This window comes from Panulirus ornatus, chromosome 58 (assembly GCF_036320965.1).
Source record: "Panulirus ornatus isolate Po-2019 chromosome 58, ASM3632096v1, whole genome shotgun sequence".
Classification (NCBI taxonomy): Eukaryota; Metazoa; Arthropoda; class Malacostraca; order Decapoda; family Palinuridae; genus Panulirus; species Panulirus ornatus.
In genome coordinates this window covers 31,190,251-31,204,783 of record NC_092281.1, presented here as the reverse complement: position 1 = coordinate 31,204,783, position 14,533 = coordinate 31,190,251, and the positions used below count along the sequence as shown (strand labels likewise).

The following is a 14,533-nucleotide window of genomic DNA, read 5'->3' as shown; positions in this document are numbered from 1 at the left end:
CATTTTATAAACGACCTTGATCTCTAGCTTCGAGTTAACCTAACCTGGAACTTACATGTAATGTAACACCTGTATTAAATGGCTGTATTGTCAGAAATGATGGTGAGATACGGAGGCAGCCTGGGAACTGCCAACTATAAAACTGATATGTTTCAAAATGGAATGATTCTTTGGTGGCAGCAACTGCATGACAGCATAACTACGTGGGGATTACTGACCGGAAATTCTCTACACCAGTCATCTATTCTTTTTTTAACATAAATTAAATCATAAACTTAGGTTAAGCGAAACGACCCTAAACAGCTAAATATTTTTTTAAAAAATGAATCTAATACAAAGCATCATGATAAAACTATAGTTATCTATCTATCGTTCAATCTATCGATGTATCTAAAGGTACTTAACCGTACGTGTTTTTCTTGTAGGTTAGAGGGAAGGACCCCGAGCAGAGGTCGGCCCTACGACCACCACTCACCTTGGAACATCCTTCAGGACACACACACCGGCCCACACCGTTCTCCCCAGCCTCGCACATCCCGTAGAAGTCACACTGCTTGTTCTCACACCCGCCTGCAGGAGATGACGAGAGCGGCGGTCAGAGCAGGGAGTGCAGGGAGAGGGAGGGAGGGAGAGAAGTGTAGGTAGGACAATCTGGGGGAATGAGGGTAGCAATGGATGACAGAGGTAGTCTCCCAAGGAACGAATGGAAGAATAGGGTGAGAGAAACAGTGAGGAGAGGAGTGAATGAGAACATGGAGAGTCTAGCGGAGAAGAGGAAAGGTCGATCGGTGTGTGAGGGGAGGAACAAGCATGGAAAAGGTGAGTGAGCAAGTGAGGAGAGAGCGTAACTGGGTGAGTGGGAAGGGGAAAAAAAGAAGTGAGTAAGGGGAAGCTATGAGTGAGAGGTCACACATGACGGGAAGGTGATAAGTGTGGAGCAGAGGAGATGGCTATGTGGGAGTAGGAACTGGTGGTGTGTGGCCAACGGAGAGTGAAGACAGTACTGCTGCTGCTGGTTTACGCTGAACTAACCGAAATATCTAGTTGGAAAATATGTTACAAAGGACAGGAAGAGAGATGGAAGGAATCAAGAGGGATGGAGAGTGAGAAAGAGGGAGAGTAACAGAGATGTAGTGATGGAAGGATGGAGGGAGCAAAAATAAAGAAGAGAGTAACTATGAGGAGTAGGGAGAAAGAATAACGTAAAATTAGCAGATAGTTCAGAGAGAGACAGAAGGTGGAATTATTTGAGGGGCTGAGAAAGAATTAAGTAACAGGAGGGAGAGAGGCAGAGGATGAGCGACGTGGAGGTAGGTATGGGGAGGGAGGAGGAGTATGTCAGAAGTAGCAGGGCAACATACTTACCTACGGACGAGGACCTACGACCAGTGTTTACCATAAGCCTGTGTATACATACATAGGTTAACACTGATACAACTTTCATGGTCGTTTTTCACCGTCCTGCAATCTGGCACCCAGTACAGAGGCAGTGCTTCCCATGCCTGTAAAGCCGGGATCACAAATACAAAATATGATCCGTCAAATCTGGTGTAAAACGAATAAGAAAAAAAAAACACAGATATACGACAGAAGACTTTAGGAAAATTCCTCCTCGATTTATTTCATAAAGAAAATACCTTTAGACTTGAAAGATAAATTTTCCCAAGAAAATAAGTCTCCCTAGGGGCAACTTTTCCTTAAACTTGCCGAAACAAAATCAAAGAATATCAAGCAACAAATCTTCCCGGAAACTTCTGACTCGATAGAAAATAAACTTTTATTAATATCTCACTGAGGACGGAGACGTTCCTTCAGGTGGGAGACGTCTTCCTACTCTGTCCATCTTACTATTATATTCACTGACATATTTCTGTCTGTACTTTCGACCTTATCTTATGTGTTAAAGTTCCTGGTATGGCCCATATGTCCAGTATGATCCATCGTGAGTAATATGTGCCTCAAATTTAAAGCTTTCTGATGTATGCTCCTCAACACATTCTCCACCTCCGGGCACAATAAATCTATGCCATTAGGTTCACTCCACACCCAGTCCTTTATTCAGTGTCAAGGGTCAGTTCTGTCTAATCTGTGTTCTAATATCTATACCATAACCTCAGGTTTAACTCGAGCCTTCAGGAGTTGGTCAATTCACGAAGCATAAGTTCAGATAATATTCAGACGTATATGTTCAGTCCCGATGCCCCTACGTACGTACATGTGTATTTCGATTCATTCAGCCCTACACTATGTTCACGGGTTCTTACAACGCCTCTCTAGTTTCAGTGACTGTCAACCTGTACAAGGTATCATGGCCCACATGGCTCAACCCATGCCTCAAATATCATCCTTCCTCCAAGATTCAGGTCATGTTGTGGGTTCAGGTTATGACCCAGGGTCGCCAGGTCTCCTGGTTGTGTTGTCTAGGCAAGTCACTCCCGAGTGTTCCCTGATGAGGCCGGGTCGGGGTTGCCTATCATCGTAGAGCGAGTGTTACGGTGGCAGGCTACTCAGCCACGACGGGAAGTAAGCTAGAATCATGCTACCAGCTGCTACTCACAACACGACCTGGGGCATGTAAGCTAAATATACACACACGTCCACAAACGACACTCCACACGCACATACGCGCGCAAACCCACACACATACACCTCTTCGGACACACCAACAGACACATATACATACATAGACATATTTTGAAAACAGACACTGTCTCCTGCACTGCTCTACCACATGTTGTAAGACCAGTCACAACTGTTTCTCATAGTGGTGTAGTCTGTGTTCAGACATCATCAAACGGATAGGAAGGAAAAAATAAACCGAAAACTGTTCGATACAAGTGGCCGTCAGTGAGCTCCAGCAGTCCTCACGGGACCAGCCTAACAATATAACACAGTCTCTGACGTCAGCACCACTAAACTATCCACTTCACCATTTGAAAGGAAAAAATCGGATAACTCTATTGACTTCTACGAAACTTTTCATTCGCCAGCGGAGAGAGCAGGGGACACAGTTCGATTCCCGTAAAACTTTAAGTCTCTCCTGTCACTTTATCCAGTAATCTCTGTGCAGAGTTCCTAAATGATAATGTACGAACAGCGAAAGTCTGGCTCCCCACACATCCTCCCCAGCCACGCTCCTCCTCACTCCAGATCCATTCACAGAGAATAATCAACAAACAGACAGTTACCATCACACAAATAGCAGGAGAGAAAAATGATCTGTGAAAATATCAAAATTGTTAGAATCACAGAGCGCAATTCAAACGCGACGAAGTTAAATGTTTGCAACTTGTTCATCGCTACTCAAACTCATCCGTACGTTGAAGTGTACAAAATATATTTTGTCATCAAATTATAAAAAAAAGAACAGGAAAGTCTATTATGAAGACTATTGACAGCCGACGGGTAAAGCGCTCGCTTGTATAGGAGAGAGAGAGAGAGAGAGAGAGAGAGAGAGAGAGAGAGAGAGAGAGAGAGAGAGAGAGAGAGAGAGAGAGAGAGAGACTCACGAGTACTTACGACGATATTTACTAAATGGCAGAGCTAACGCGTAGCGTTCACCGTTCACCACAAGAAGACCTAGAGTTGCAAAGAAAGTCTCGTGTGACTTACGTATTGTCAGACGTTATGTATGAGATGGAAACTATGTTTGTGGAATGAGACAAAGGAATGAAACCTGATGGCCACTGAAGTTTCACTCCGTACCCTGGACGGTACCACAGGTGTAGTGACGTGTGTGTGTGGGTGTGTGTGTGTGTGTGTGTTGTGTGTGCGTGTGTGTGAGTGTGGGAAGAGAGCGGGGTAACTGATCAGTGTTCAGTGTCTTCACTGTGACATTCGCATTATGGGGATGACGGGTATTGCGATATGCTGAGACGGTGTTTGTAATGTTGGAGTGATGGGTGGCGTCCACAGCGATAACATGAGAGTATATCGCATTCATCTGGGGAGTGTACACTGTAGTTTCCAATGAGTGTACCTTTGGCGGGGCGATGTTTAAGGTTGGGTTCAGATCCCTAATGTTCGGTGCTTGTCAAGCTTCTCACATCATTTCAGTGTATGTTCCGTCAATAGTGTGTTTGATGGAGTTGGAAGGGGATCTGTGAGTGAGGATTTTTGAAATGTGAGGCAGGGTTTATTTTTTTCATTTCTATATGGGTGTAGGTGGTGGCTGGCTGAGGAGTATAACAGATGAGAAAGGTCTGGTGCGGCTGCAAAGCACTGACATACGAGCATCTTGAGGAGGGATTGTATCGGTAGGATCTTTGTTTCACGGTGGTGTTGAGTGCTTGTGGCTGCTACGATGCCAGTGATCGTTCTGAGTGTTCTGTTGTATGAGGTATGCAGCAGCATTTCTTCTTTCAACTCGGTGGATAACCAGGCTGGTCTGGTGCGCTTTAGCGTAAACCGGATGAACTGCTTGTACTGTTAATTTATTCATTCATTATACTTTGTCGCTGTCTTCCGCGCAAGCGAGGTAGCACAAGGAAACAGACGAAAGAATGGCCTAACCCACCCACATACACATGTAAATACATACACGTCCACACACGCACATATACATACTTATACATTTCAACGTATACATACATATATATATATATATATATATATATATATATATATATATATATATATATATATATATATATATATATATATATATATACACATGTACATAATTCATCTTGCTGCCTTTATTCATTTCCGTCGCCACCCCGAAACACATGAAATGACACCCCCCTCCCCCCGCAGGCGAGCGAGGTAGCGATAAGAAAAGACAACAAAGGCCACATTCGTAAACACTCAGTCTCTAGCTGTCATGTACAATGCACCGAAACCACAGCTCCCTTTCCACATTCAGGCCCCATAAAACTTTGCATGGTTTACCCCAGACGCTTCACATGCCTTGGTTCAATCCATTGACAGCACGTCGACCCCAGTATACCACATCGTTCCAATTCACTCTATTCCTTGCACGCCTTTCACCCTCCTGCATATTCATGCCCCGATCAATCAAAATCTTTTTCACTCCATCCTTCCACCTCCAATTTGGTCTCCCACTTCTCTTTCCCTCCACCTCTGACACATATATCCTCTTTGCCAATCTTCTCTCACTCATTCTCTCCATGTGACCAAACCGTTTCAATACACCCTCTTCTGCTCTCTCAACCACCCTCTTTTTATTACCACACATCTCTCTTAACCTATTATTACTTACTCGATCAAACCACCTCACACCACATATTGTCCTCAAACATCTCATTTCCAGCACATCCACCCTCCTCCGTTCATCCCTATCCATAGCCGACGCCTGGTAACCATATAACAATGCTGGAACCACTATTCCTTCAAACATACCCATTTTTGCTTTCCGAGAAAATGTTCTCGCCTTCCACACATTCTTCAACGCTCCCAGAAGCTTCGCCCCCTCCCCAACCCTGTGACTCACTTCCGCTTCCATGGTTCCATCCGCTGCCAAATCCACTCCCAGATATCTAAAACACTTTACTTCCTCCAGTTTTTCGCCATTCAAACTTACCTCCCATTTGACTTGTCCCTCTATCCTATTGTACCTAATAACCTTGCTCTTATTCTCATTTACCCACAGCTTTCTTTTTTCACACACTTTACCAAACTCAGTCATCAGCTTCTGCAGTTTCTCACCGAATCAGCCACCAGCGCTGTATCATCAGCGAACAACAACTGACTCACTTCCCACGCCCTCTCATCCACAACAGAATGGATACTTGTCCCTCTCTCCAAAACTCTTGCATTTACCTCCCTAAAAAACCCCATCCATGAACAAATTAAACAACCATGGAGACATCACGCACCCCTGCCTCAAACTGAGATTCACTGGGAATCAGTCACTTTCTTCTCTTCCTACTCGTACACATGCCTTACATCCTCGATAAAAACTTTTCAATGCTTCTAGCAACTGTCCTCCCACTCCATATACTCTTAATACCTTCCACACAGCATCTCTTATCGAGTCTATCATATGCCTTCTCCAGGTCCATAAATGCTACATACAAATCCATTTGTTTTTCTAAGTATTTCTTACATACATTCTTCAACGCAAACACCTGATCCACACATCGTCTACCACTTCTGAAGCCACACTACTCTTCCCAAATCTGACGCTTTGTGCATGCCTTCACCCTCTCAATCAATACCCTACCATATAATTTCCCAGGAATACTCAAGAAACTTATACCTCAGTAATTTTATCACTCACCTTCATCCCCTTTGCCTTTGTACAATGGCACTATGCATGCATTCCGCCAATCCTCAGGCACTTCACCATGAGCCATACATACACTGAATATCCTCACCAACCACTCAACAACACAGTCACCCCCTTCTTTAATAAATTCCAATGCAATACCATCCAAACCCGCCGCCTTGCCGGCTTTCATCTACCGCAAATCTTTCACTCTCTCTTCTCTGTCTACCAAACCATTCTCCCTGACCCTCTCACTCCGCACACCACCTCGACCAAAACACCCTATATCTGCCACTCTATCATCTAACACATTCAACAAACCTTCAAAATACTCACTCCATCTCCTTCTCACATCACCACTACTTGTTATTACCTCCCCATTAGCCCCCTTCACCGATGTTCCCATTTCTTTTGTCTTACCCATTTTCATTACCTCCTTTCAAAACTTCTTTTTTTCTCCCTAAAATTTAATGATACTCTCTCACCCCAACTCTCATTTGCACTTTTTCACCTCTTGGACCTTTCTCTTAACCTCCTGCCTCTTTCTGCTTGTATTGTATACTATGCAATTCTTTTCTTGTCCAAAAGGGGTGCCAACAGTGTCATCACATATATATATATATATATATATATATATATATATATATATATATATATATATATATATATATATATATATATATATTTTCTTTTCTTTCTTTTAAACTAATCGCCATTTTTCCGCGCCAGCGAGGTAGCGTTAAGAACACAGGACCGGGCCCCTGAGGGAACATCCTCACCTGGCCCCCTTCTCTGTTCCTTCTTTTGAAAAATTAAAAAAAAAAAAACGAGAGGGGAGGATTTCCAGCCCCCCGCTCCCTCCCCTTTTAGTCGCCTTCTACGACACGCAGGGAATACGTGGGAAGTATTCTTTCTCCGCTATCCCCAGGGATAATATATATATATATATATATATATATATATATATATATATATATATATATATATATATATATATATATATGAGGTAGTCTGTAAAGCTACATGCTAATTCTTACGCTATCGTATGTAATATTTGACAAAAAAATCTTTCTAATACTAGGTATGACTTCAGCATCTAACCGAAAGGATGTCAGTTTTGCTCACATAAACACAACCCCCTACTTACAAGGGACATTCCACACCAACTTGGAAACAAGATACGAAACAGACAATAAAAATCACCACAAAATTACTTTATGGAAAACATGAGGCCCTAATTAAAGCTGGACTGTAATTTCATGCAAAGAATATCAAAAAGTCGAAACTTGAATGTCTTCGTTGTTTCAAGTTTTCGTTTCATTTTGCCAAACTTGTACATTAACGATGACGGTGTGGAACACGGAGTTTAAGCCTGACGTGGTACAAGAGCTGCCAGCCTGTTCTATTAACTTCTAATTATTACCGATCTTGCCATTCAGATTCCATACTCAAAATTCTTAATAGACAACCCAATGTTTGAAAAGAATACCCAAGTGATGATTAAAGTCATCCCAAATCAAAACCAAATGAAGCTTGCTAAAACAAATGTTACCTTTAATTTGTGATGTAGAGATAAGTAAATCTTTACTGGACGAGTAATATATTCAACCTTATCAAACAGTCGCTGAACAGTGCTGAGAAAATCTAAAAATTATATGCATTTATCGTAAATTGGTTAAGAGGCGGCGTGCTACAGAACGTTATGTAATGTTCTACGTATACGCAAAATAGTAAAAGAAAAAACTAACAATGTAGTGGGCAAAGGGTATTCGTGCTTAACATTATGGGAATAGAACGCAAGAGTTGACAGAGTCGCGTAAAGATGTTTCTTCAATAGATTGTTCATCAGTTACCCAACTGGCTAACACACACACACACACACACACACACACACACACACACACACACACACACACACACATATATATATATATATATATATATATATATATATATATATATATATATATATATATATATATACAATCCTAACATAAGTAATGACCCTTCCTTCACTACCAGTAACATTTCCAGTGCAATCCAAACCTTACATAACTCTGCTACAACTGCTTTTATCAACATATCAAACTTCCACATACAGTACTTTAGTCCAAGTGGAATTCTAATTCCAAACATCTTCAAGCCTGTCAGACCAGTTACCATCCTAAAACCCTTCAAACTCCCCATCTTCTTACCACCCTACCTCACTGTTGTCTTCAGTCCCCAACCTGCTTGAAAAACTGATCCTCAACAGAAACATTCAGAGCATCCCACTCTTACCTACACACATTAACTCCACTAAAACAATGCACACAGACCCAACGCAACTCATGCTGAATCAACCATAGCCCCTGTGTTCCCACACAGTAGTAAAGGCAACAGATATTAACAAAACATCTGGCATAGTACACCCACACAGCCTCACACAAAAAATAATTGACCTATTAATCCACAATGATAAAAGTGATTAGCCGACTTCACAGCTGGCAGCCAGAGTCACTCACAAAAGCCTCACTCTAAAACCCTCATAATATCTAAATTCCCCTCGGAACTTCATCGTTCTTTCCCCAAACCCTCTTCAATCAACGTGACCTTCCATCACCTCCCGCAGACCCCATTATGAAGTTCCTTTCATATGGCAATGACCTCATAATCACAACACAGTACCCTGACGCTAACCAAGCATCGACTAACATATGACACCACCTCACACAATTACACTGACTTACCCAAAACAAAATGTTTGTATCACCACCAAACTTCATGGTAACCCTTGTAACCTCAGACAGGCGAAGACATCCTTCACCCTCCTTTCATCATGAATAGTCAACTATTTCCATTCATGAAAACTCTAGAAATATAATGTGTACCACATATGACATATGTATGAAATTTACTTCCCACACCTTAAACATCCAACACTACAACATTTCCCAGAAAACTTGCTAATACCAGATGTGGACAAGAAAAAGAGTCCTTAGTATCCTCTACAAGAGTTCCTACACTCCATCCTACATTGCACCTGCTTAGTCGTCCCCTTGTCAAAAGCAAAAATAAGTAGGCAGCAAACCACACACGCACAAAAAAAAAGGCAGAATAATCACCGGCTGCCTAGAAACTACGAACGTTCGACACAATTCCTCCCAGAACAATCTCTTCGTATTCAATATGCCTGGCATTCACTTCCTTCAACCGCCACTGGACTTTTCGCACCCAAACCATCGATAACCAACCACTGGCACTCTAGTAGAAATGAAGAACTGATACCAGTCTCACATTTCAACAACATATACTCAAACACCTCCCTTCCTTAATGAACACAACAGTAAGATATAACATAACACAGTAATCTATCAAGCACTAAACAACCCAACTTAAAGCACCTCCCTTCCAGACATACATCTGTCTGAAACTACATTCCCTAGACACGAACGAGTTACACCATCAGTGTCTCGAACATTATGTATCAACATATAACAAGAACCACCATTCCTAACATGCAACTTACATACAAAATACACTTATTCGTCAGCTGCCCTGTCTATACTCACCCTACTGAGACATACACACATCCAACATATTACGACCTGTGGTCCCGTCCGGTCGCTGTGGTCGGCTTCTTGAATACTTCAGAAGCTTTAAAGAAAGGACTCCTGTGGAAAGTATATATATATATATATATATATATATATATATATATATATATATATATATATATATATATTTTTTTTTTTTTTTTTTTTTTTTTTTTTTTTATACTTTGTCGCTGTCTCCCGCGTTTGCGAGGTAGCGCAAGGAAACAGACGAAAGAAATGGCCCAACCCCCCCCATACACATGTACATACACACGTCCACACACACAAATATACATACCTACACAGCTTTCCATGGTTTACCCCGGACGCTTCACATGCCTTGATTCAATCCACTGACAGCACGTCAACCCCTGTATACCACATCGCTCCAATTCACTCTATTCCTTGCCCTCCTTTCACCCTCCTGCATGTTCAGGCCCCGATCACACAAAATCTTTTTCACTCCATCTTTCCACCTCCAATTTGGTCTCCCTCTTCTCCTCGTTCCCTCCACCTCCGACACATATATCCTCTTGGTCAATCTTTCCTCACTCATTCTCTCCATGTGCCCAAACCATTTTAAAACACCCTCTTCTGCTCTCTCAACCACGCTCTTTTTATTTCCACACATCTCTCTTACCCTTACGTTACTTACTCGATCAAACCACCTCACACCACACATTGTCCTCAAACATCTCATTTCCAGCACATCCATCCTCCTGCGCACAACTCTATCCATAGCCCACGCCTCGCAACCATACAACATTGTTGGAACTACTATTCCTTCAAACATACCCATTTTTGCTTTCCGGGATAATGTTCTCGACTTCCACACATTTTTCAAGGCTCCCAAAATTTTCGCCCCCTCCCCCACCCTATGATCCACTTCCGCTTCCATGGTTCCATCCGCTGACAGATCCACTCCAAGATATCTAAAACACTTCACTTCCTCCAGTTTTTCACCATTCAAACTCACCTCCCAATTGACTTGACCCTCAACCCTACTGTACCTAATAACCTTGCTCTTATTCACATTTACTCTTAACTTTCTTCTTCCACACACTTTACCAAACTCCGTCACCAGCTTCTGCAGTTTCTCACATGAATCCGCCACCAGCGCTGTATCATCAGCGAACAACAACTGACTCACTTCCCAAGCTCTCTCATCCCCAACAGACTTCATACTTGCCCCTCTTTCCAAGACTCTTGCATTTACCTCCCTAACAACCCCATCCATAAACAAATTAAACAACCATGGAGACATCACACACCCCTGCCGCAAACCTACATTCACTGAGAACCAATCACTTTCCTCTCTTCCTACACGTACACATGCCTTACATCCTCGATAAAAACTTTTCACTGCTTCTAACAACTTGCCTCCCACACCATATATTCTTAATACCTTCCACAGAGCATCTCTATCAACTCTATCATATGCCTTCTCCAGATCCATAAATGCTACATACAAATCCATTTGCTTTTCTAAGTATTTCTCACATACATTCTTCAAAGCAAACACCTGATCCACACATCCTCTACCACTTCTGAAACCACACTGCTCTTCCCCAATCTGATGCTCTGTACATGCCTTCACCCTCTCAATCAATACCCTCCCATATAATTTACCAGGAATACTCAACAAACTTATACCTCTGTAATTTGTAATATATATACTTTTTTTTTTTTTTTCCAAAAGAAGGAACAGAGAGTTGGGCCAGGTGAGGGTATTCCCTCAAAGGCCCAGTCCTCTGTTCTTAACGCTACCTCGCTGATTCGGGAAATGGCGAATAGTTTGAAAGAAAAAAAAAAAAAAAAAAAATATATATATATATATATATATATATATATATATATATATATATATATATATATATATATATATATATATACACACTGCATATATATCACAGAGAAACTGACTACGTAAAGTAATATCCGAAACTATTCAGTTCAGGCTGTAAATGTAATTTTCTGCTAAAAACAATTTCATGAATAATACTCGCGAACCAATCCAGGGAATGACTGTACGTAACCTTTACGCACAATGTTGTATATTATCCGGAAATGACAAAGCACAAGGGAGAGAGAGATAATCATTCCCCTTACAACTTTATACAAAACTCTCTCAGCACACACACACACAGCAACAACCTTAGAATGCAGCGGATTTTATCGTTATAATAAATCTCGAGTAAATATTAGACAAAGATAACATAAAATACTTCATCTGGTTTAAAACCGAGAGCGAAATTATGAAGTTAATCAAAACGAGTGCGTGCTCACTAATAACCATTATGCATCGTAAAATGTTCCTAAGCTCAGTGGGATTTGAGCAACCACCAGGTCATTACCGAACAACATGGCTGGGGATCATTACATAATTCCCTGCACACACTCACTCTGTAAACAACTTACATACGGCTATTTTCAAACCAACCACAACAACAAAAATAATTTTGCTTATGATATTTTTTTTCAAAAGGGATGAAAAACAAGTTTATAAATAAACTGACATTCTACTGTGACCAAATTGGTGTGACTGTAGAAAAGTAGCCATCAATTTCCACCATTTCAAGTTTCTTGCTGTACACAAACTGGTCATCATACTGCCTCTGCAGGAATAATGTAGAAGCACTTTTTTTTTTTAAACTAGGGAACACCTACAAAGGTCTCTGAATCAAGACATTAGAAACAGGGACGTAGCCTCATCGATTCCCGACACACACACATACACCCGATAACACGAACACGTAAACATGAACACAAGACACACAATTTTCCCATATATTCATAATGTTTGGTTCGGATTCCAACTTGATGGTCACTTGTTGTTATGGCCATCATATCCATTATCATCCTATACATGAACAGCAACGCAGGATGACAAAGCATATGAAGTGTCCAATACAGTGTTACTAATACAAACAGAAGTCATGATTAAGGCTGCTAAGACCACTGATATCCAGGGAAGCATTGCTCCTCCCGCTCATACTGAACACATATGTAAACACCGACCCTCATCATTCATCACATCTTGTAACACTGTGTAGTTTAACCTGTAAAAGTCTTCGAGTCGGGGGATGATTTACATTATGCCATACGTGTGACCATTCCATCCAAAAGGTCGTTGTTAACTCCGGCACTTGAGAAGTACTCATGCTCTAACTTTCATCATATTCACGTAACCTGTCATATAGGGTAATCAGCGTGACTTAGCTCATGAGCCTTTATACAATGTTGTATTCTCTTAGGCGCCACCAAAGCCTACAGGATGTGGCCACAAGATACTCTTCGCTTTCTAAGTTAAAGATGGAAAAGTAGTCCTTGTATCATATCATATATACACAGTATAGATACCAATCATTTTCAAACCGGTATATTATGTCAGCTGACCGACAGTCGCAAATGAGAACGTCTGAATCACAAGTGGGCAATCGATTTCACAGTCACAAGACACACGCGATTCCTCACCCAACAATGATCGTACGCAACACATGAGTCGCACAACCAACTGTTGAATGTCTTCCTCTATTTTGTTCATTATGCCAACAGGAAACAGAGATCTACGTCCTATACGTTCAAAGTCTTAAGCCAACTTACAAGTTAACTTGTTTTCGGCCTCATCACACGCTGTAACATGTAATACGAAACAGTTAGGTGACTTTTAACCACAGGAGTCAAAAGTCTTATCATAGTAAGATAAACCTACTTTATGGTGAAACTGAATATGAACAGCTGTCAAACTTGCTGTAAAACAAACCATTTACGTAAATAATTGCCCTTCTGGTCTAAGCTGCACAGTCGACTTACTGATTCTAGATACTTTGCTTCACCTGCTCCAGATACCTCAGAATCATTCAAGGTCAGCTGACGGCATACTTACAAGAACACTTTACTAACAGATATCAACCACGATTTCAATTTTACCCATATTAATCGAGAATTTACTTTCTTACATTCTATCACATACTCCCACAACTCCTGTTTCAGGAGTATTGCTACTCCTTCCCTTGCTCTTGTCCTCTCACTAACCCCTGACTTCACTCCCCAGACATTTCCAAACCACTCTTCCCCTTTACCCTTGAGCTTCGTTTCACTCAGAGCCAAAACATCCAGGTTCCTTTCCTCAAACATACTACCTATCTCTCCTTTTTTCACATCTTGGTTACATCCACACACATTTAGGCACCCCACTCTGAGCCTTCGAGGAGGATGATCACTCCCCGCGTGACTCCTTCTTCTGTTTCCCATTTTTAGAAAGTTAATACAAGGAGGGGAGGATTTCCGGCCCCCCGCTCCCGTCCCCTCTAGTCGCTTTCTACGACACGCGAGGAATACGTGGGAAGTATTCTTTCACCCCTATCCCCAGGGATAATATACATATATATATATACATATACACACACACACACACACACACACATATGCACATACACACACACACACACACATACATATATATACATATGATAGAGTTGATAGAGATGCTCTGTGGAAGGTATTAAGAATATATGGTGTGGGAGGCAAGTTGTTAGAAGCAGTGAAAAGTTTTTATCGAGGATGTAAGGCATGTGTACGTGTAGGAAGAGAGGAAAGTGATTGGTTCTCAGTGAATGTAGGTTTGCGGCAGGGGTGTGTGATGTCTCCATGGTTGTTTAATTTGTTTATGGATGGGGTTGTAAAGGAGGTAAATGCAAGAGTCCTGGAAAGAGGGGCAAGTATGAAG

At 41.5% G+C, this 14,533-nt stretch overlaps 1 protein-coding gene across 1 annotated transcript in view; it reads right to left on the bottom strand.

The window, feature by feature from the left end:
• Positions 1 to 14,533, bottom strand: part of LOC139766704 (agrin-like) — an 889,459-nt gene that overhangs the window by 115,520 nt on the left and 759,406 nt on the right. Inside the window, 1 exon segment of the mRNA XM_071695624.1 lies at positions 476 to 570. Within this exon segment, the coding sequence (XP_071551725.1) occupies positions 476 to 570 (95 nt within the window).